General features: G+C 55.8%; 3 protein-coding genes across 7 annotated transcripts; 2 read left to right on the top strand and 1 right to left on the bottom strand.

Annotated features, from left to right (window-relative positions):
- Positions 1-4: 4 nt before the first annotated feature.
- Positions 5-5,859, top strand: STAR (steroidogenic acute regulatory protein). Of its 4 annotated transcripts, XR_010073993.1 has the most exons (12): positions 137-472; positions 1,040-1,301; positions 1,680-1,752; positions 2,098-2,165; positions 2,433-2,601; positions 3,062-3,175; positions 3,456-3,583; positions 3,665-3,823; positions 4,397-4,581; positions 4,789-4,882; positions 4,971-5,135; positions 5,629-5,859. XR_010073993.1 is itself a non-coding variant. In XM_063358478.1 (11 exons), exons 5-11 carry the CDS (start codon positions 2,538-2,540, stop codon positions 5,076-5,078), a joined length of 852 nt encoding a protein of 283 aa, XP_063214548.1. In that variant the 5' UTR covers positions 5-269; positions 379-472; positions 1,040-1,301; positions 1,680-1,752; positions 2,433-2,537; the 3' UTR covers positions 5,079-5,859. The 4 variants fall into 4 exon arrangements, 3 of the variants coding, with proteins under 3 accessions (XP_063214548.1, XP_063214547.1, XP_063214549.1); XM_063358478.1 differs by lacking the exon at positions 2,098-2,165 and having other exon boundaries at positions 5-269; positions 379-472; positions 4,971-5,859; XM_063358477.1 differs by having other exon boundaries at positions 4,971-5,859.
- On the bottom strand, positions 5,828-16,041 carry ASH2L (ASH2 like, histone lysine methyltransferase complex subunit). Of its 2 annotated transcripts, XM_063358472.1 has the most exons (17): positions 15,875-16,041; positions 15,141-15,210; positions 14,094-14,239; positions 13,224-13,312; positions 12,785-12,879; positions 12,558-12,653; positions 12,268-12,363; positions 11,962-12,037; positions 11,269-11,286; positions 9,803-9,896; positions 9,216-9,433; positions 8,852-9,019; positions 8,300-8,493; positions 7,783-7,875; positions 7,336-7,434; positions 6,964-7,023; positions 5,828-6,508 (listed from the first exon to the last, which is right to left on the bottom strand). In XM_063358472.1, the coding sequence occupies exons 1-17, from the start codon at positions 16,009-16,011 to the stop codon at positions 6,401-6,403; spliced, it is 1,857 nt and encodes a 618-aa protein (XP_063214542.1). In that variant the 5' UTR covers positions 16,012-16,041; the 3' UTR covers positions 5,828-6,400. The 2 variants fall into 2 exon arrangements, with proteins under 2 accessions (XP_063214542.1, XP_063214543.1); XM_063358473.1 differs by lacking the exon at positions 11,269-11,286.
- A 1,042-nt stretch (positions 16,042-17,083) lies between these two features.
- On the top strand, positions 17,084-20,145 carry NODAL (nodal growth differentiation factor). The gene is made up of 3 exons (XM_063358658.1): positions 17,084-17,399; positions 18,203-18,993; positions 19,082-20,145. The coding sequence occupies exons 1-3, from the start codon at positions 17,207-17,209 to the stop codon at positions 19,232-19,234; spliced, it is 1,137 nt and encodes a 378-aa protein (XP_063214728.1). The 5' UTR covers positions 17,084-17,206; the 3' UTR covers positions 19,235-20,145.

Raw genomic sequence — 20,145 nt, 5'->3', positions numbered from 1 at the left:
CTGGGTGCCCGTCCTGGAGCGGGGCCGTGCCGTCTCCCCGGTGTCCCCTCGCTGGGCTGCAGGACGCGGCCGCGCACCCCCTTTGCCCCCGGCACCCCCGGCTGGGCAGGACCTGGCTCAGCATCACCAGCCGAGGGTCCCGGCGGGTCCGAGCTGCGCCTGGGGCCAAATCCTGCCCCGAGCGGTGCCGGAGCACACACGGGATCCACCGGCCAGACCGGCCGTGCTCCCTCCTGCCCCGACGGAGAAGCACTGTCCCGGTGCCCGAGGTAGGTGCTGGGACCTCAGCCCTGTCCCCGGTGCCGTCCCCGGTGCCGTGGTGCCGTCCCCGGTGCCATCCCGGTGCCGCGGGAGGGCTGCCGTCCCTTCTCCTCGCAGGCTCGGTGGACACAGCGGGCTCCCCAGCAGTGGGTGACAGCGCGGGACCCCCGGGGGACTGCTGGAGGAGATGCCGAGGTGCCATCAGGAGCTGGTGAGGGTCTCGGGGGGGTGTCCCCAGTTAACCAGACCCTCCTGAGGGCCCTGGCTGCCTTTTCGGCACGGCTTCCCGGCAGGCTGGGGGTCTCGGCGTGCGGCTCCGGGGTCCGGCCACCCGGGGTGTTGACCTTGTGCACCGTGGCACGGTGTGACCGTCCCTGTGTCCCCTCCCGAGGGGCACAGAGCGGCTCATACCCCTCCAGCCCCCGCACCCTGGAGCCGCAGGGGTGGTTCTGCCCGGGCTGTTTTGGTTCTTTTCACAAAAAACAGCGTGTCCTTGTGCCGAGGCCTTGTGCCTGGCAGCGGCTGCTCCCTCTGGGATAACAGCGGTCCCAGATGGATCGCAGCCGGGGGGGTCTCCTAGCTGCCCCTGTCCCCTGCCCCGGGGGGCTCCAGCTGCGTCCCCAGCAGGGCAGGGCGAGGGGTGCGGGGGGCCGGGGTCTCCCCAGCTCTCCCCCGGTGCTCGATGTGCCTTTGGGTTGGGAGCTGGAACTCCCCAGCTCTGGGCTGCGGGGCTCAGGGATTTCAGCCCCCCATGATTTTTCCTTCCCGCTACGTGCAGGTCTGTGGGGACGGGGTGGACAAAGCCCCATCGGGGGTAGAGCTGCGGCGGGACCCCAGGAAGGATGCCTGCAGCACCGCTCCAAGCCGGGATTTCCCAGTAAACGTTTGGGAAGGGGATGCCGCAGCTTCTGGCTTCCTCCCGGTCCCCCCCAGCACCTCCATCTAATTGCCCGTCTCCGAGGGGGACGCGAGGGGTCTCCTCTTGCACGGGATGGAGAGGAGCCATCCCAGGGAGCAGCGGGACCGTTCCCGGATGGCAGGTAGGACCCGGCCCGTCTGTGGGGGGCTGGGGGAGGCAGGGGGGTCCCCGGGGCCGAGGCGCAGCGAGCGGCTGACCTCCCCCTCGGCCAAGTTGTTGCGACAGCGGGGAGGAAGGTCAGGTTCCCCGCAGGAGGGTGTGGGGCTGACGTCAAAGGAAGCAGCTGGTGATTCACGGGTTCTCGGGCGCGCGGGGCTCCGGGGCCGTAACTCATCCCGCAAATGGCATTTCATCCTTGAGCGTTATCGCGGCTCCGCCGCTGCCCACCGCTCCCAGCCCCACGCCGATAAACCGGCCCCTGGGGGGGGAGCGGGGGCTGCCCCTCGCTCCCAGCCCCAGGCTCAGCGCCTTAATGCGCTTAATATTCGGTGTTCTGTAGGGCGAAGGAGGCTGCGTTAGCGCGGGGCTCTGCGGCGCCAGGGAGAGGACTCCAAAACTCTTGTCCGTGCGACGTGCGTAAAGCATCCTTGGTGCTGCCCGGCCGCACGTGGCCGTCCCGGCTCCCCACCGGTCCCCATGCGTGCGGGTGCCAGCGGTGCCGGGAGGTGCCACTCCGCGGGGTTTGGTCGCTGGGGCCAGCGTGGCCGGGGTCTGCCGTGGGGTCTGGCCTGGGGGGACGCACAGGGGCTGCCCCAGGGCTTGCGTGTGGCATCAGCTGGGGTCCGGCTGAGCCTGGCTCCGGTTATTCCGGGATGGTTGTGTTGTGAGGCCGCGTTGCCCACCGTTATCTGTTGTTATCTGTTATTATCTATTATTATCCGTTGTTATCCGCCTTTACCCGTTATTACCTGTCGCAGTTGGTTGTCGTCCCTTGTTATCTGTGGCTGATGATCTGCGCGGGCGCGAGCCGTGCTGTAGCTCCCAGGTTTGGCCCCGGCGCAGGGATCGCCCGCAAAGCGCTGTACGAGCCGAGCTGGGGGGCGGTGTACCTCGATTTGCTGCCCTCGGCTTGTTTTGGGAGCTGCCTGTGCCCCCCATGGCTGGCGGGGGGGCTGGCCGGGTGTCCGAGCCCATCCCTGCGCCTGCCTCGGAGCCCCGTGGCCCCCGGCAGCTGCGCGAGGAGCCGGGTCCGTCCTTGGCCCGCGTGGCCCTGCCGTAAGTGATGGCTCTTATCTCCCTGCTGACACGCCAGCATCCTTCAGCCGGCGCATTTAAGGCCGAGCGCGCGGGGAGGCCGGGGCAGAGGAACGCTCGCCGCAGAGACGCCCGCAGCCCACGGCTCCGCCTGCCCGGGGAGATGCTGCCCGCCACCTCCAAGCTCTGCGCCGCCATCTCCTACCGGCACCTGCGCAACATGACCGGTGAGGGGCCGGGGGCCGGGGGGGTGCTCCAGAGATACTCCCCCCACCCCATGCCCCGCTGCTTTCTGGGGTTCGTGTTTTACTGTCTCCACCACCCTTGTTGCTCCCAGACCTGTTTCCGGGGTCTGAGGGGGGATTTGTCAAATGCAGGGCGTAGCTACAGGTAACGCTCCCGCTGGCTGCGGGGGTTTTGTTTTCTATGGCCATTCTCTGCGGTGCTTTTCCCGCTCTCGTCCGCTCCTCGCATGCTGCGTGGCTCGGACCCGGAGCAGAGCCTGGGACGTGCAGGACAGTTTCCGTCCCGGAGCAGCGTGGTGGCATCCAGCTGCTCCCTCTGCCTGCAGGGGCTTCAGCGAAGGCGGCGAGCGGAGGCTTTTTCAATGTTGTGTATTTAAATTGTGGGAGGAAAAAATGCAGCAACCCCCCCCGGAGCATGGTGTGACGCGCTCTCTGCTCTCAGGTCTGAGAAGACAAGCGGCCGTGGCCATCAGCCAGGAGCTGAGCAAGCTCGCCCACCGCAGCGCGGGACCCAGCGCCTGGATTAACCAGGTCCGCAGAAGAAGCTCTTTGCTCAGTAAGTGACCGGTGCCCGGGGGGGGTCGGTGGCCCATCCCGCAGGGTGTCACCACCAGGGAGACGTCGTTACAGGCCAGGGCTCAGGGGAGCGGGTGGAGGAAAAACTGGCTGTGGGTCGCGCCGCTTTTGCTAAACAAACAGCGAAGGCGGGCAAGCGGTGGGAACGGAGGTTACTTCGTTGGGCACGGAGATGTAGATAAAGCTTATCTGTTGTTACGGTGTGTTAGTGAACGTGCAGAGTCTTACCCTCACTGCCGCTGCTCTCCCATCCCACGCAGGCTCCAGGCTGGAGGAGACGCCCTTCAGCGAGATGGAAATGTCGTACATCAAGCAGGGAGAGGAAGCCCTCCAGAAATCGCTCAGCATCCTCGGGAACCTGGACGGCTGGAAGACAGAGACGGTGGTGGTAGGTGCTCTGCCTTGCAGCAGAACGACGGGGTCCGCCCCTAAATACTTGTGATGCTCATTCCGCCTCCCCCTCTCCCAGGGTAACGGAGACAAAGTGCTGAGCAAGGTGCTGCCGGACGTGGGCAAGGTGTTCCGGCTGGAGGTGGTGGTGGACCAGCCCCTGGACATGGTCTACAGCGAGCTGGTGGACAACATGGAGCAGATGGGGGACTGGAACCCCAACGTCAAAGAAATCAAGGTGGGAAGCGTGGGTCCGACCCGCCTCAGCCCGGGCTTCGCACGCGCGTCCTGCTCTCGCTGGGGACAGAAGGGACAAAGGATCCCTGCGCCCATCACAGTGGGAGCGCCGGGATTTCTCCGGCCGGTCTTTGGGAAATGAGAAGCTGGACTTTATCTTGTCCGCTTCCGACTGCAGACGCGGAGCTTGTTCTGCAGAAATCGCGGTGCTGCAGCCGAAGGGGATGGAGAGGTGGAGGGCTGTGGGGTCCTTACCCTGCAGGGACGGCGCTCGCAAGGGGGGTGCCCAGCTCTCTTGTGGAATTTACACTGTTACCAGGGGAGAAATAGCAGGGAAAAGCATTTTGCTCTTCCACAGCTGGTGTGGAATAAGCGAAACACGTTCCCTTTTCAGCTATTGAAAACTAGTGCTCTGTATTCTGGGATGAAGCGCGTATTTGCAGTTTTTCTCACTGTGGGCATTGAGTTTCTGTAAGAGCACGTATTTGAACACAGTCATCAAAGCTCGCTTTTAGCCATGTTTGCAGTAAACACCTCAAATAAATAATTAACATTTTAATTCCAAACTCTCCAGATTCTCCAGAAGATCGGAAAGGACACGGTGATCACCCATGAGAAGGCAGCCGCTACCCCCGGTAACATCGTGGGACCCCGGGACTTTGTGAGCGTCCGATGCGCCAAGAGACGCGGCTCCACCTGCGTCCTGGCCGGCATGTCCACCAAATACGGAGCTATGCCAGAACAGGAGGGATTCATAAGGTAATCGGTCGCCTTTTGTAGTCACTTACAGAGGCGTTTAGTGAAAAGACTCACACTGGCTTTTAGTCCAGGCTCAGAGCGGTTGGGTTTGTCTCAGACGCAGGAATTGCTAAGGAAACCCTCGTTCACACGCGCTTCAGCAGGGCTGTAACGGTGAGGCCGGGTCAGCCGGTGGTTTCTGACGCGTGCCCTCCTCTCCTCCCCCAGAGCTGAGAACGGGCCCACCTGCATGGTCCTGCGCCCGCTGGCCGGCAGCCCCTCGCAGACCAAGCTCACCTGGCTTCTCAGCATCGACCTGAAGGTAGGTTTGGCCGGGAACCTTCCACGGCGGAGGCAGGACTGGCGATCGAGGCAGGCTGCGCTCACGGGCTGTCTCTGCTCCTCCGCAGGGCTGGCTGCCGAAGACCATCATCAACCAGGTTCTGTCCCAGACGCAGGTGGACTTTGCCAACCACCTCCGGCGGCGCCTGGCCCGGACGGTGGCCGCGGGCTGCTGACGGCAGCCCCGCGTTGGGGTGCTTTGTTCAGGGTGCAGTAGGGAATCTTGTAATGGGGTAAGTCAGACACAAATTAGTTACAGCCTGTGCTAATTAGACAAGGCCTTTAATAGTGGACACCACTAATTAATGCATAGTTTCAATAAATAAAAACACAAAGCTTTATTTATTGAAACTTGGTTAGTTAGGGAGGGCGCAGGGGCCAGCACATGCTCATCGTGCAAATGCAGGACCAAAAATTTGAGCTAAGTCCTGCCTTTGCTCCACTGAGCATGTGCTGGCCCAGTCAGGCCCCTGCAACCTCCCTAACTGATTAGTTTCAATCAATAAATAAGGCTTTAATTAGTGGTGTCTGCTATTAAGGGCCTTGGCTAATTAGTTATTAGGGAGGTCCCAGAGAGCTGACGGGGAAGGCAGGAGGGCCAGCACACACTCAAATTTTATTCCCCTCCTTCCCCCAAAACACAAACACACCACTCACTCACTTACCTAAAAATTTTATTCCCTTCTCCCCCCACTGAAGCAGCTCTAATTTATTTTTCCTCTACAGACACACACACAGTGTCCAATTATTTATTCATTCAAAGCTCTGCGGTGACGATCGTTGTATAACTCAACTCGTCAATGCAGCGAGATCTTCAGCTCAGGAGATCCCTCAAGCGTGACCACCTTGAGTTTAAGTGTAGCTACTTTGAGGTTAAATCTCATTCATAACAAGTCACAAGAAAAAAAAAAAAAACCACCAAAAGTAAGAGTTAAAGCCTTTATTTTTAAACTGGTTTCCAGTTTGTGGGGAAAAAAAAAATACAGTTTGGACAGAAGCCCAAATTTCAGTCATACATGCAGTAGTCTTGTTACAACACAATCCTTCTGGCTGGAAGCTGCTGGTTACAGTGCGCCACAGCAGAAGCATCGGTGCTCCTTCTGCCAGTCTGTACGTACAGCAGGTGGGCCCAGCTCCAGCCCGCTCCCACCGACACGCGACTGTTACAAGCCGGGTACAGCACAGGAGAAGTTACCTCAACACAACACTCGCTTCTTCAGCTAGCTACACTGTAAAGTTACCGAGGACTCCAAGAGATGCCCACACACAGCACAAGACATACTAGAACTGCATTCACTTAGACTCCAGCGTAGTGGTAGCGCGTGAATCTTCAGCAGGTAACAAATATACATAACGCCTGCCACAGAGAGCTGCGTTGGCTTCAGCGTGTTTGCGCGTTGGCCCATCGTCCCGAGTGATGCATGTTCCTCTAGAATAAAAACCACTTGACTGGATACCCACTGCGTCGTTTCTGTTAACGCTGCGCCGCCTCCTTCGTCTATGGCTCCCAGGGTGGACTCCGCCTTCCGTCCACTTCTGTCTCCACGTGGTACAGTACGTCTGCCAGCGTGTGCTCCACAACAGCACCCCAGCCCATGTCACTCATCTGCAAAGGGAGGGAAAGACAGCGCCAGTCACGACGTACAGGCTCAGGACAGAAGGTGACTAGCCCTGTTGCACAGCAGCATTCCAGCACTTTTTCCCTCCTGAAAACATTAGTGGAAGGAAAAAAAAAATTCTAAGTCTTTCCTTAAACACAAATTCAGCCCTCGTACTGATAAGAGAGACTAACACAGGAAAGAAGAGAGACTTCATAATCTGTAAAGAGCACCTACTGTTTAGTTAAAACTTAGCTAAGTTATTTGTTAGGCTATCGGTCCTTAAATATTTTTAAATACAATCCTTTTGGCTACACTAACCAAGTACAAAGGCTGAAGAGGATGGATACAGCCTTGGTATGCATCAACTCCCACCGCCACAACAAAATCTCAGCCACCTTTTGTTTAAATACTGTGAGGCTATCCCAAAGTGGGGGGGTGAAATGCTTCAGTTACTACTTACCGGACGGTAAGTGATATCTCGAGGTGGATACTTGAAATATGGCCCAAAGTTTATAGAAACCTGTGGAAGACACATTTATCATTAGCTACAAAAAAGGGGCAAATGTCTTCAGTCCTCACCCCTCCCACTCCCGAGCCTGCCTGCACCCTGTGCAAGCCCACGGGAACAGACCTCCTTGGCACGAAAGGAGAGCCTTCGTTTGAGACCGTCACAGCACACAGCGAACGGCAGCAGCATTCCAGAGTCGCTTCACTAAAATAATTCCCATCTTTCCTCTCCACTTGCTTGACACGCTCCCAGAGCGCCCACACTCTACGCAATACTAAAACTACGATGGGCTTAGAAATTCTCCTTCGAAGCTACGTCACTTACCGTGCAGCCTTTGTATAAAGAAATGGCAGGAAAATAAACTCCTTCGAAGATGTCTTTAAAGGCAATTCCTTGGCTGGCACCATTCTTGAAGAATATTATCTGAAAAGAAAAATGAAGAGGGTTTGGTTTTTTTCCCCCCCCATCGATGCTTTCCTGACCTTACTCATGAACTCCAAAGCATTCCTCCAGAAGCAGCTCCCCTTTGCCTGGTGCCAGACAATTACTCAAGTGACAGCAATAACGTTACGAGCACAGGGCGCAGCTGGTTTGCTAAGCTCACATTTATTGTTGCCTTAATAAAAGCATTCTTTTTGATGAAGAACTAATGATCAGCCTCCCTTTGTGCTCATTAAGTGCAAGTGATTAATACCTTCAATAAGCCAGTCTCAGCAGGCCCTCCACTCTTCCCCAGGTTCTGCATCCTCCACCCACCAGCGCTTAACTTACCTGGCTTCCAGGTGCTTGCTTCAGGCTCTTCTCCGCTTTGTCCACAAAGTCCTTCTCTTCAAAGTACAAGTAGCTTTTGAATTTGATCAAAGCCTGAAATATTAGAAAACAACCACTTCAGACACAAGCCAGAAAAACCGTTCCCTTTAGTGACGTATTAAAGAACGGCAGATGCAGAGGAGCCCCGCTCTGGGCCAGGTGTGCCTGTTCCCCGTGAAGAGCGATTCAGGCATCTCAAATATTTGAGAATCAGGAGGGGAAGAGAAGATTAAACGAGGTGTGGGCACTCTCAGTGAGTAGTCCCCGCACAGTCTTCCCTTGCAGAGACCCTGGGTGGTTCTGGGTATTTTGTTTTCTTGAGATCAACGCTTTGGACCACTCTGCTATGAACCACAGCGGTACGCAGAGGTAGGACGGACAGGATGCACTCAAAGGGGACAACAGTGAGGCTAGAGCAACCTGTTTTCCACTTGTCACCTGGCCAACCCTTAATCCCACAGTGAACTCCACACCTCACCTTGTCTTTGTAAGTGTCAGGCAGCGATTTGGCAGTCTCAGTATCTTCTGGAAGACTGATGTAAAAGCCCAGTATATCACCCTGTCCGTAGCCAGATGAATAGTGTTTCCCTATCGACTGGTGAAACTTTGTTCCCTTTTTGCTGCGCCAGGAGTAACTGAACTTGTCGTATCCCAGAGGCGCCTGGAGGTTCCCTGCAGAAACCAACGTTTCTTCATGAACATACACAGCGGAGCAGGAGCGCCTCTCTGCGTCCCACTTCAGGTTTTGGAACAGCAATTACATTCAGTTACCAAAAACGACTGCCATTAGTACAAACGCGTTGACTACAGCGTCACGCAAGGTCAAGCATAAACCAGCATAAAGGGTCCACCCCTACTGCAGTTCTGCATGGTTTAGCTCAGCTGCAGAAAGAGTCTCCCCTTAAGAAAAGCAGTGAAGAAGCAGGCAAGCTGAACTCAACTTACCCTCCTTACGTCTAAATTACTGGGGAAAGAATTACAGGAACCAGTTGGAATCCGCTGCTAAGAAATATTTGGTAAAGTTATTTACCTAGTGGCTGTGACCAGCCCAATCTGGCAGCTGTGTCCGGAGGCATCTCATCCATGGATATTTCAAAGTACCACGCTCCTTTCCGCACTCCATGCGAGGCTCGTACCATTGAATAGCCCTTCTCGCCGATAACAGTCAGTCTGTCATCAGAGATCTTCAACTGAGGAGCTGCGATGGATGAGAGGATACGAGCTGCTCATTTGCAATTTCTAACATGCAGTCACGTCAAAAGGCAAGCGGACACACAGAAGTGGATTTAACATTTGCACCTCTTAGAGCAATTATGTCCAAAACCTCAATAACTGGTGATGTGAGGCTACTGAAGACGGCTGTACAACTTGCATAGGGTGGGCAAGCTTCGTACCTCGGTCGTGCAGTGCCAGGAGGACTCGTTCATACAGGCAGGCTCTGTAGAGGTCCCCAGGAATAGGCTTTCCTGCCCAACAGTCCAGCTCCAGTTTCTCCGGGTCGGGTGCGTGGGGGTCAGGCTCAGCCAAGATGTAACGATATCCATCTTTATTAAAGGGGTGTTCCAAAGGATAACCGTGGGGTGGTAAGCGCTGAGCGGAAAACAACGGGTCGCTGTGAAACATAAAAGCTACAGGTTGGCATCTCGCGGTGGCGATGGTTGAGTCACACGTCAGCCCAGGACAGAGCTGTACCTGCAGCGCTCACCGCCTGCACGCCGCTCCGCTTCCGAAACAGTTGGTGCGGAATGAGCATATACTCATCTACGAAATGAGCGTATACTCATCTATTCCAGCTAATTTCTAGCATGTGACCTATCAATACGATCACAGGGTTATGGCACGATTCCCCATAAATCCACCAAGGGCAGAGACAGGCGGGAGGCAGGTTAAGGCATCACACGTGAAGCTGTCCCGCCGACCAGCGTACAACACCTCGCTATAGATGCTCATCACTGTGCCACAACGTTGTCTTTCCTCTTACCTTCTGGTTTTCTTGGCTGTTCCCGTGGTCCCTCCATCTTGCTGCTTGCGCTTGGCTCCCCGTCCCTTCCCACTGCTTCCAGCAGCAATTCCCCCTAGACACGGAAACCAGGGATATTAAGCAGCTGATGACCAGAGGGAGCCCGTGAGCATGGAATCTCCACAAGCAGAAAGGGGCAGAAGCAGCCAAATTAAAATCAGTTCAAGAGCTCAAGTACCTTCCTCCACAGTTAAACTTGAAAACAGACTTTACTGAAAATGAGCACAGCAAAACCCAGAACTTTTATGTAGCTTCTAGTCAAGTTTTGAAATGTCTAAATTTAGGGTGGAAGCTAAGTGAGATTTATCAAGAAAATGAGCTCAACTCAAGATGTTAAGGTGAGGATTAAGCATCTTTTCTGTCACCAAAAGATCTACGGACAGCAGCATTGGGATCCACTTCAAAATCATTATTATCGCCTTTCATGGAGATTCCAGTCACAGTTCAAATTTATTTCTGCAAAAGTAGCAGAAAATCCAACCTACAGCACACACTATCTGATTTTAAGCAAAGTCATTGTCCCAGCGACACACTATGCTGGAGGAACACTCTGCCGCCGATAAGCAATGAGCGCTTAACGTTAAATTTCCATCTATAAAACAAAACACACCTAAGTTGAGGAAAAATGAAAAGCAATAGAGGTGTTTCTCTTCAGCATTACTGAAATCACCACTATGATTGAACAGCACATCGTTTGGCATTACAGCACTCACTTTTTACTCACAAATAAAACCATAGAATAGGAAGAGCTACGCGTTAAATGTAATCAAACCAATATAACGTTTTAATACATTAAACTGTATGCGCATTTTATCATTACACTGTTTCCAAAAAGATCACTACTGATTTCCAAGGAAAGCTACAGAATTTTTCTGTACTGTAGATAAACACCTTCATGAACCACATACTGTGTCGTAACTAAAAATATAGTCAGCTTTTAAATTATCAGCGCTCCCCTTAGAGTGTAAGGGATCCAAACCATTGAAGGAATACCATATTCTGCACAAACATGACATGATCTCAGCTGCACTTGCTAGTTTTAGTCCAGACATACGTTTAGGGTTCTCCAGCTTGTCACCACTTATTTACCCAAACAACCAGAATATCGCACCAGCTCACAGATTCAGACCACTTATTTAGGCATTAAGATTTAAAACTACAAAAATATCAGGCCAAATCATACAAAGTAAAAACAAGCATAAGTGAAAATAAAACTTTAAACCAGTCAAGTGAGGCAGAATATGATAATTAAAAGCTTCTAACTGCTAAAGATTAAAACACGAAATTGTTTTGTATTAAGGTATTATGGCAATCACATCAGGGCACGCATTTGATTTTTAATTGACTTTAGCTTCCAAGATAATTGAGCAAAAAAGCTTTGCAAACGACAATACTTAAGTTTTAGAAGCTGAAAGGTAAATATTCACCTCCCAAAGAGGCTCCACCTGTAAGAACAGAAGTGGCACCACATATCTGTCAATCTTCCAGAAATTAAAGAAAAAACAACCAGTGCATGAAATGGAGACAATACAGCCTTAGACATTACAGTCCTGTTTTAAAAAGCCCCCAACATCTCCCGTTAGGTACTACTTGAATGTGTTTAATATAGAGCAGTGTAGCCTTGCACACAAAGAGATCTCACCAGCAGTTAACACTACCACAGTGAGATGACTATAACTAATCCCAGCGAGCTAGGCAAAGTTGTCAGCACAGCTGTCATCCTGCAAAACGGAACAACAGGCAAATGCAAGCAGTGATTGTAAGGAATGATATATACTTTCCCCCGACTACTTTGAAATCTCAGAGTGAGGGAGACAGGAAATGTGGATAATACAAGTAGGTAAATTGTAAATCATTATGAAAGAAAACTGACAAGCTCAGCTTTCTTGCAAGCATCTCGATTTCGTTGGCTGCAGTAAGGTAAAATTAATCTATCTCTATAAAAAAGCATGGTGAGATTGGCTGAACTTATTTTGAACACAATAAGCGTAACCTCAGTTCACCTGACAGGTTTAACTGCAGCATCTCAACTGACGTAACTGCACAGACACCCAGCTGTAGGACTGGGAAAATACAACTTAATCCCAAACATTCAAAACCCGCCTGATTAAAGAACTTGCCATTTAAGCTTCCGCTCGTGGATACAGCATTGTTCTGTTTCTGGTTATCATATGCAGGACCAATATTAGCAAGATCCTGAAAGAGATAAAAAAATCTGATGTATGCTCAGTCAAACTCGCCGCTCAAAGCCTGAACACGGCACTTCCAGGTGCCAGAGTACTCCAACACATCGCTTGGCACAGGCCAGGCTCACAGCGTGGCTTGGCTAAGTCTTGCTCATTTGCGTAAATCGCCAGCAAAAAGGACCCCCACCCCTTCCTCCCAGCTCCCCACGGCACACTTTCCTTCCATCCCTAATTACATACTTGGTCTAGAAGTCCAAACTTGGGGTAATCTTCTTCTGGGTCTTTACTCCCTGGGTCTGGATGCTCTTTCACCAAGAATACATCTCTTTCTTTACACTAAAATAGAGGAGGAGTTTAAGTTACACAGGGTAAGATCATATCAAGTTCATTAAAAAGTGTTTAAACCAGAGTATTTACTATTAATATGTATATCAATTACATAGGAAGCATTAGAATCTTCACCAGTCACGACAGCAGACAACCGTACCAGTCGCAGAAAATCCTCCACGAGTTTAACTCCAAATACCTACCATAGTTTTGACAATATTATTAGGCCACGTCATTTTCCCAGGTCTCTGTCGTGTTGTCATACACTCCCAGTATTTATCAATAAATGGGATAATATCCTGTAAAAAAAATAAATATAACCGAGTCTTAACAGTGTGGGTCTGAAAGTCTTGCTGCCAGTATTCGTTTGAACTTGCTCTTCACTGAAATGACAGCTTACATAAATCTGTGATTTTTCTAACAGCCATACCTTATCTTTTGAGAACATCGTTTTTGGGTGCTCATCTTGTGTCCTCGACTGCCACGTTAAGTTGGCCAGAGCACTAAGGCACATTTCCTTGAGATCTTAAAAACGAAAATATACCAGAGCTGGGATTACACTTCATGAAGATCACACACACTCGTGCACACCGCGATTATTAACCACACAGCACCCTTGCTATCTTGAGCAACACTAAAACCCTCTCAAGTTCTGTCCTAACTCACCAGCCCTCACTGAACAGATCTTAATAAGTTAGTATCAAAATAGCAATATATTTTTAGAAAAAGCTGCACATGCTTGTTGCTATTATGGAATTTTTGGGTTATTTTTGAGAAGTTTCAGCAGAACCCTCCCACCGACTTTAGATAAAATGAAGCCTCTGGGATTAGCTTGCACAACATTTCAATGAATATGCTTTTACACTTACTTGCTTGTTTTCTTAAGAAATACGTGTTCCCACTGTGATGGCAAACGTTGCAATGGAAACTGTAGTTGGTCATGAAGGGCAGACACGAGCTGGAAAAGAGCGTGCTGATTTGTGAGTGTACACATTGCTACATCAGGTTAAAAAATTAAGTATTCTTTACTACATCGGGTTAAGAAATTCCAAGTTAACAAATCAATTTTTCTCTCTCTCTCTCCAAAACTAGAAACACCTTACAGGTTCAATGATATTTTCATCAAATTAGGATTACCACAGGTGTCAAGAAGAGCGACAAAGCTCTTGAGAAAAATGTAAGCAAGCTAAGCTTCTTGGTTTAGAGAAATCTTGAAATTCATTCAGCAAAATAAGAGACAACAACCCAGAAGCTCTGGACAAGGAGCTCCATCTGAGTCAATTAATTTGAACTGGAAGTCTACAGTACTTTTTAGGGACAAAATACAACCAAAAAAGTTAAGTTTTAGTAAGTCTAAGGTCAGTCCCACATAGGTTCTAGAAAGCAAGCTAAATTTACTTTTCACTTACAGGAAGATTTTATTTTTTGTTCACGCCAATTGCAAACCTCTGTTGAAGCCCCTTCTGCTTTTCAAAGAACGTTTACAGGCCTCTAAGGCACTAAGTCCAGGGGTGGCTCTGACAGTCCTGAGGTCTGGACAAAGATACTTTTAAGCTGAAATGTATGAACATAAACACTTCCTGCTGTGTTAGGTAAAGCTTCTGTTATTTACATAACACACTGGTTTTCAAGTGTCCAAGGACCTGGACAGGGTCCCAGTCCTTGGGAATTTCCACTCAACATACTTCGATTTTTGCTGACCAAAGTTTCATGCCCAGCGCTTAGCAGAGCTTACGTACGTGGTATCAATGCCAAACGTGTCTGCCGTGAACCACTTTGTACAAATTCCACACTGCAGCTCTATCTCTCCAAGCTGCCGTCCGTTCTCTTCATCCACTGAGCCTGCCTGAGCATCCAAGGCTTCGGAGTTATCCCCGGCAGCTTCCTACAACCAGAGCAGATCAGCAAACTTGGACTGGCTTAAAGATTGAATCAGACAGGAAAGAAGTTTTGTGCAGTAACCTGTCAAGACAGGAAAATTTAGAGGGAATATTTTTTTCCCCCTAATACACAGCCAGGCTGTGAGCGAGCTGGAACTATTTTGCAGATTCAGAACTAGTCAGGTAGGTAAGCATTTAATTTCCAAAATAATTCTTTAAAGAACTAAAACTGGAGTTAGCAGGATGGAAAGTCCTTGTCTGAACCACAGGAACATGTTCAGATTTTGTTTTTTCAATAACTACCTTCTCACCTTGTATATCTTTGTCTTACCCCTGACTTAGGACTAATAAGCATCCTTCGTTTTCCAAGATTAGCAACATGTCAGGCATTGCCAAACACCATTTTTGTTAAACAGAAAAACCTTACCCGTTGAAAAAAAATGCTACGTTCTTTTTCTATGCCACATACAACCCATGGCTATTTCACGTCTTTGCACCTCCCTTGACATCCACACAAAGACACTACATCACTACCAAATAAGAATCCTTTGGGAAAATGTGCTAGTGAGGAGGACAAAAGGAAACTTAAATGGGAGGGGGCTAGCGGTTTGGTGAACGGGTATCCCAAGGATAAGCCTCGGCCTGCAACGACCCACAAGAAGAAAGGCCGATTTCCACATCCAGGATCCCCAGCTCTCACAGGCCTGCACAGGCTCCACTACAAGGGCAGCTCTTCTGCAGGGACAAGCAAAATGTCCCAGCAAGGCCGTCCATGCCGCATCCTCACCGCCAGGCTGCACGTTCAGCTTTGGCCGCTCTCACATAATCCCCCGCCCCAGCTCTGCAGAACTCACCCCCGAGGACTGTGCCTCTCCCAGCGAGCCCCGGCCGCCCGCAGCCACCTACCAGGGGGTCCTTTCCGTTGGCAGACTCTGTCTCCAGAGCTGTAGCAACATCGACCAGGGCGGCATCCCCCCTGCGTGAGAGCAGAAACGAGTTCCTGAGAGGGGTCCCCACCTCAGTCCTGGCGGAATCATGTGGCCTGGGGCAGCCTGGGGTGGACTGGGGCAGCCTGGCCCTGGGGCCTGGCATGGACTGGAGCAGAGTGGAGCTGCCTGGCCCTGGGGCCTGGCATGGACTGGAGCAGATGGGCCTGGACTGGGGTAGCCTGGGCCCAGGGGCTGGTACGAACTGGAGCAAACTGGGGCAGCCTGGGCTCAGGGGCTGGGGTGGACAGGGGCAGTCTGGGACCAGGGCCAGGAGCAGACTGAGGCTACCTGGCCCTGGGGCCTGGCATTGACTGCGGCTGCCTGGGGCTACCTGGTCCTGGGGCCTGGCACGGCCTGCAGCAGACAAGCCTGGACTGGGGCAGCCTGGGCCCAGAGCCTGGCGCGGACTGGAGCAGACTGGGGCAGCCTGGCCCCAGGGCCTAGCGTGGGCTGGAGCCTCCCTGGCAGCAGGGGCCGGGAACCCTGGGCACCCCCGGTGTCGCTGGGGCCAAAGGACCACCCGCAACCCCACTGCTCCCCGGGGAAAGGTGAGGGCACCCCCCGGTCCCCTCACGGTTTCCAGGGCCGGGGGGTGCGTGTGTGTGGGAGGGAGCTGGGCCCGCGTCGGCGAGCGGGCAGGGGGGGCCATACCCGGTGTCGGCGTCGGTAGCGCCCGGCTCGGGCGGGGCGGGAGGCTCGGGGGCGGGCGGCTCGGGGGCGGGCTCCGCACCCTCGGCCGCAGGAGCCGCGATCCCCGCCGCGGCCGCCGCCGCTGGCGCCGCCGCCATCTTCCCGCCGCCGCCCCGCTCTCGCGAGAGGCCGCCGCGCGCCGCTCTCGCGAGAGTCCCCGCTTCAAAGGGCAACGGCCGGCGGTGGGGACCACCGCGGGGCGGGGCTGCGGCGCCACCTGCCGGCGGCCGCCGGGAAGGACACGGGGGGGCCGTGGCGTCACCCGCCCCGCCGTGGCGTCACCCTGCTCGGCCGTGACGTCACCCAGCCCCGAGCTAGGCGAGGGCTGGCTCCGAGGGGACAAACCGGAGGTGCCCAGCGGGGCGGGGGGGGTGCCACCGGCAGCGCCCGCGGGCTCCTCTCCGGCCCCGGCCCCGCGCCGGGGGGTCCCGCGGGAAGACTCAGCACGTTTTCCCCCGGGAAGGAGCAGTGTCGCCGCCCCAGAGACCCCCCTGCTCGGCTCCGCACCCCTCCCGGGGCCGGGCCCAGCCATGTGTCCCCGCGGCCGCCCTCGCTGGCTCTGCGGCGCTAAAAGCTCACGGGGCCGTCGCGTCCCTCCGCCCGGCCCAGCAGATCCCCTGCCCCAGCCCCATCGCCCCCCCACCGGGGCTGGCACCCCCGCGCCCGGGGCTGGCATCCCCCCCGCACCCAGCGGCCCCTGCCTGGACGGGCCTGGGGGGGCGACCAGGACGATGTCCGCGGGTACCCTGGGTCCCGGTCCCTTCTCCAAGGAGCAGGACAGGAGCGCAGCGGGGGGGTGCGGGTGTTGTCCCAGGGGTACCAGGTTCTGGGCAGTGCAGGGCGCTGGGGACAACGGTGTCCCCGCACAGCGAGGGGGTGGCCGTCACCCCCCCGTCAGGGCCGAGCCGGAGAGAGCTGGTGATGGGGGCGAGCGCAGGAGGGATGGCTGGAGAAAGGGATGGGGAAGAGGAGGGATGGGGAGACGGAGGGATGAGGCAGGGAGGGAAGGACGGGGAGAAGGAGGGAGGGAGAAAGGCAGGAACGGGGGAGATGGAAACGGGGAGGGATGGCGGGGGATCAGATGGGGGTGGAGGGGAGGGAGAATGGAGATAGGGACGGAGGGAGGGAGGGATGGAGCCGGGGACGGAGGGATGGGAAGAGTGACGGCGAGAAGAGGGGAGGGAGGGCGGGCGGGAGGGGGCCGGGGCCGCGGGGAGGGGGCTGCCGGGGCCGCCCGGGGCGGCGCTCGGGGCCGCTGTACAAATAGTGCGGCTGCGGGCGGCCCCTGCAGCCATGGGGGTCCCGCAACGCTCCGCGCCCGCGCTGCTGCTCTGCGCCCTCGCCCTGCTCCGCCCGGGCTGCGCACACACCCGGGCACCCACCCGCGCCCCGCCGCGCTGCCCCGCGCTGATGCTGCAGCTGCTCCGCTCCCCGCCCGCCCCGCTCCGCGCCGCCGCCGCCGCCGCCTTCAGCCTCTCCCCGCACGGTGAGTGGGACCGCGGCCCCGCGACAGCCCTGTCCTGGGACCCGCCCTGTCCCCAAGACCGGCACTGTCCCCGGGTGTCCCTGTCCTGGGACCCACGCTGTTCCCGAGCATCCCTGTCTTGGGACCTGCACTGTCCTGGGACCATCACTGTCTTCGGGCATCCCTGTCCTGGGACCCGCACCGTCCTGGGACCATCACTGTCCCAGGGACCAGCACTGTCCCCGGGCATCCCTGTCCTGGGACCCACGCCGTTCCCGAGCATCCCTGTCTTGGGACCCGCACTGTCCTGGGACCATCACTGTCCCAGGGACCAGCAGTGTCCTCGGGCATCCCTGTCCTGGGACCCACGCTGTCCCCAGGACCAGCACCATCCCCGAGCATCCCTGTCCCTCAGACCGACACTGTCCCCGAGCATCCCTGTCCTGGGACCCGCACTGTCCCCAGGACCAGCACCATCCCCGAGCATCCCTGTCCCTCGGACCGACACTGTCCCCGAGCATCCCTGTCCTGGGACCCGCACTGTCGCCACGACCCGCGCTATCCCCAGCCATCCCTGTCCCCAGGACTGTCACCATCCGCAAGCATCCCCTTCCTCGAGACCAGCACGGTCCCCAGGACACACGCTGTCCCCGAGCATCCCTGTCCCTGTCACCAGCGCTGCCCGGTGCTCTCGCTGGCTTTGGGGGCTCGGGGTGGATGTGGTTGCATTCCCCCCACCCCTGGGCTCCCACGGCAGGGCCCATGCCCCGGCAGCAGGTGAGGGCAAAGCTGGGGGTCCCCTCACCGTGCCCCTTGGCTTTCAGGCTCCCTGCAGAACGGCTCCCGCTGGGCGCTCTCCTTCGACATGTCCTCCCTCTCTAGCAGCCAGGAGGTGAGTCTGGCCGAGCTCCGCGTCCGCCTGCCCGGCCTCTCTCCATCCCACAACATCCCCCTGGACATCTACCACAGCCGGCGGCAGAGGTGCCGGGATGGCAGGACCTGCGCCCACCAGCTCTTTCTGGGCACCGTGGCTGGCAGCCCCTCTTCCACCCAGGCCTCCTGGAAAGTGTTTGAGGTCACCAGCCTGCTCCGGTCCTGGCTCCACCAAGCCGTGGCCCCCGGACACCACGGTCCCATGGGAAAGGAGCAGTGGGAGGCGAGTGGGTCTGCCACCCCGGCCACCGCCACGATGCACTTGCCCACCTCCAGTGATGCTGACCACGAGGAGCCAGCCCTGCCCCAGGATGTGACAGACGGAGTCCTGCTGCTCGTCTTCTCCAGGGACAAGTCTCCAGGAGACCACAGCCTCATCAGGACGGCGGAGACCTCCAAGCACGTCATGCGTGACAGCGGCTCCCAGGGCGTGGGGACTCGCCGGCACCGCAGGAACAGGAAGGAGAAGCAAAGGATCAAAGTCAGCGAAGCTGCCGCCGCCGTCCCCAGGGAGGAGGGCAGGTCCCTGTGCAGGAGGGTGGACATGATGGTGGATTTCGAGCAGACCGGCTGGGGCAGCTGGATCGTCTACCCCAAAAAGTACAACGCCTACCGGTGCGAAGGGCAGTGTCCGTCACCCGTGGACGAGACCTTCAAGCCCACCAACCACGCTTACATACAGGTAAGAGGGGGGCGCTGCCTCCGCACCCCCGGCCCCACCGGCCCGTGGCAGGGGGGTGATGCTTTGCCCTTCCCGTGTCTCCCCACAGAGTTTGCTGCAGCTCTACAAGCCCAACCAGGTGCCCTGTCCCGCCTGCTCCCCGGTCAGGATGAGTCCCCTCTCCATGCTCTACTACGAGAAGGGCGAGATCGTCGTCCGCCACCACGAGGACATGATCATCGAGGAGTGCGGCTGCAACTGAGCCCAGCTCATCCCCTGTGGGAAGGGGCACATCTCTGCCCAGAAAGTGTCCCCGTGGGCTGCCCAACGCGCAGACCAGAGCATCGCTGAGCCCCCATCACCTCCCACACGCCCGTGGGTCGGTGAAGCCCTGGCTGTGCCAGGGGAGGAGGAGTGCGGTGCCCGGGTGTTAGCGGCTCTGCAGCACTGCGTGTGCACGGACGGATGCAGGCTACGCGCGGGGAAGCCATCAGACACCTCACAGCAGCACCGAGGTGGTGGGTGCCGGGCCAGACGAGGGCTGGTGCTGCTCCGCAGAGGCAGGAGCCGGGGCGCAGGGGCTGGAGTGGCAGCAGCACCGCTCCCTACCATGACATGCTGCTGGCAGCGATGCTCCGTTTGCCTGCGATAGGTATCGCTGGTAGCTACAGGCTCTCAGCCGGACACTGCAGCACCGGCGTCTGCTCACGCTGAGCATCTGCACTGTCAGGATTGTCGGTCTCCCCCGGGATTCTCTTAAGACTTCTGTTATATTTCTATTAAAACTCTATCAGATTTCTATTACAGTTGAGGTGAGTTAATGTGGTTGCCCAGTGTCCAGCGGCAGCAAGGCAGGGGTTCATCTCAGCCTGCTCCTGCCCTGAAACACCCAGGCTGAGCACGGCGCCGGGAGGGACAGAGCCGGGAGGAGCTGGCTGGCAGCAGGCAGGGGGGCAACGACCTCCATCATACACGCTCCTCACCCAGGACCACGCAGGAGTGATGCAAAAGATGGACCTGGGGCTCCTGCGTCCCTCTCCAAAGCATCATCTGTTCACCAAGAGCCAGAGAGGGTTTGCACGGGCAAGCGAGGTGCCCCTGGCAATAGGGCAGCCCCACGGTCGGTCTCGGTGGGTCTGAGCACCCCCCAGCCCTCCTGCCTGCCCTGAACAT

Source organism: Chroicocephalus ridibundus, chromosome 23, assembly GCF_963924245.1.
Source record: "Chroicocephalus ridibundus chromosome 23, bChrRid1.1, whole genome shotgun sequence".
In the NCBI taxonomy this organism is placed as follows: Eukaryota; Metazoa; Chordata; class Aves; order Charadriiformes; family Laridae; genus Chroicocephalus; species Chroicocephalus ridibundus.
This window is presented reverse-complemented; position numbering and strand designations above follow the sequence as displayed.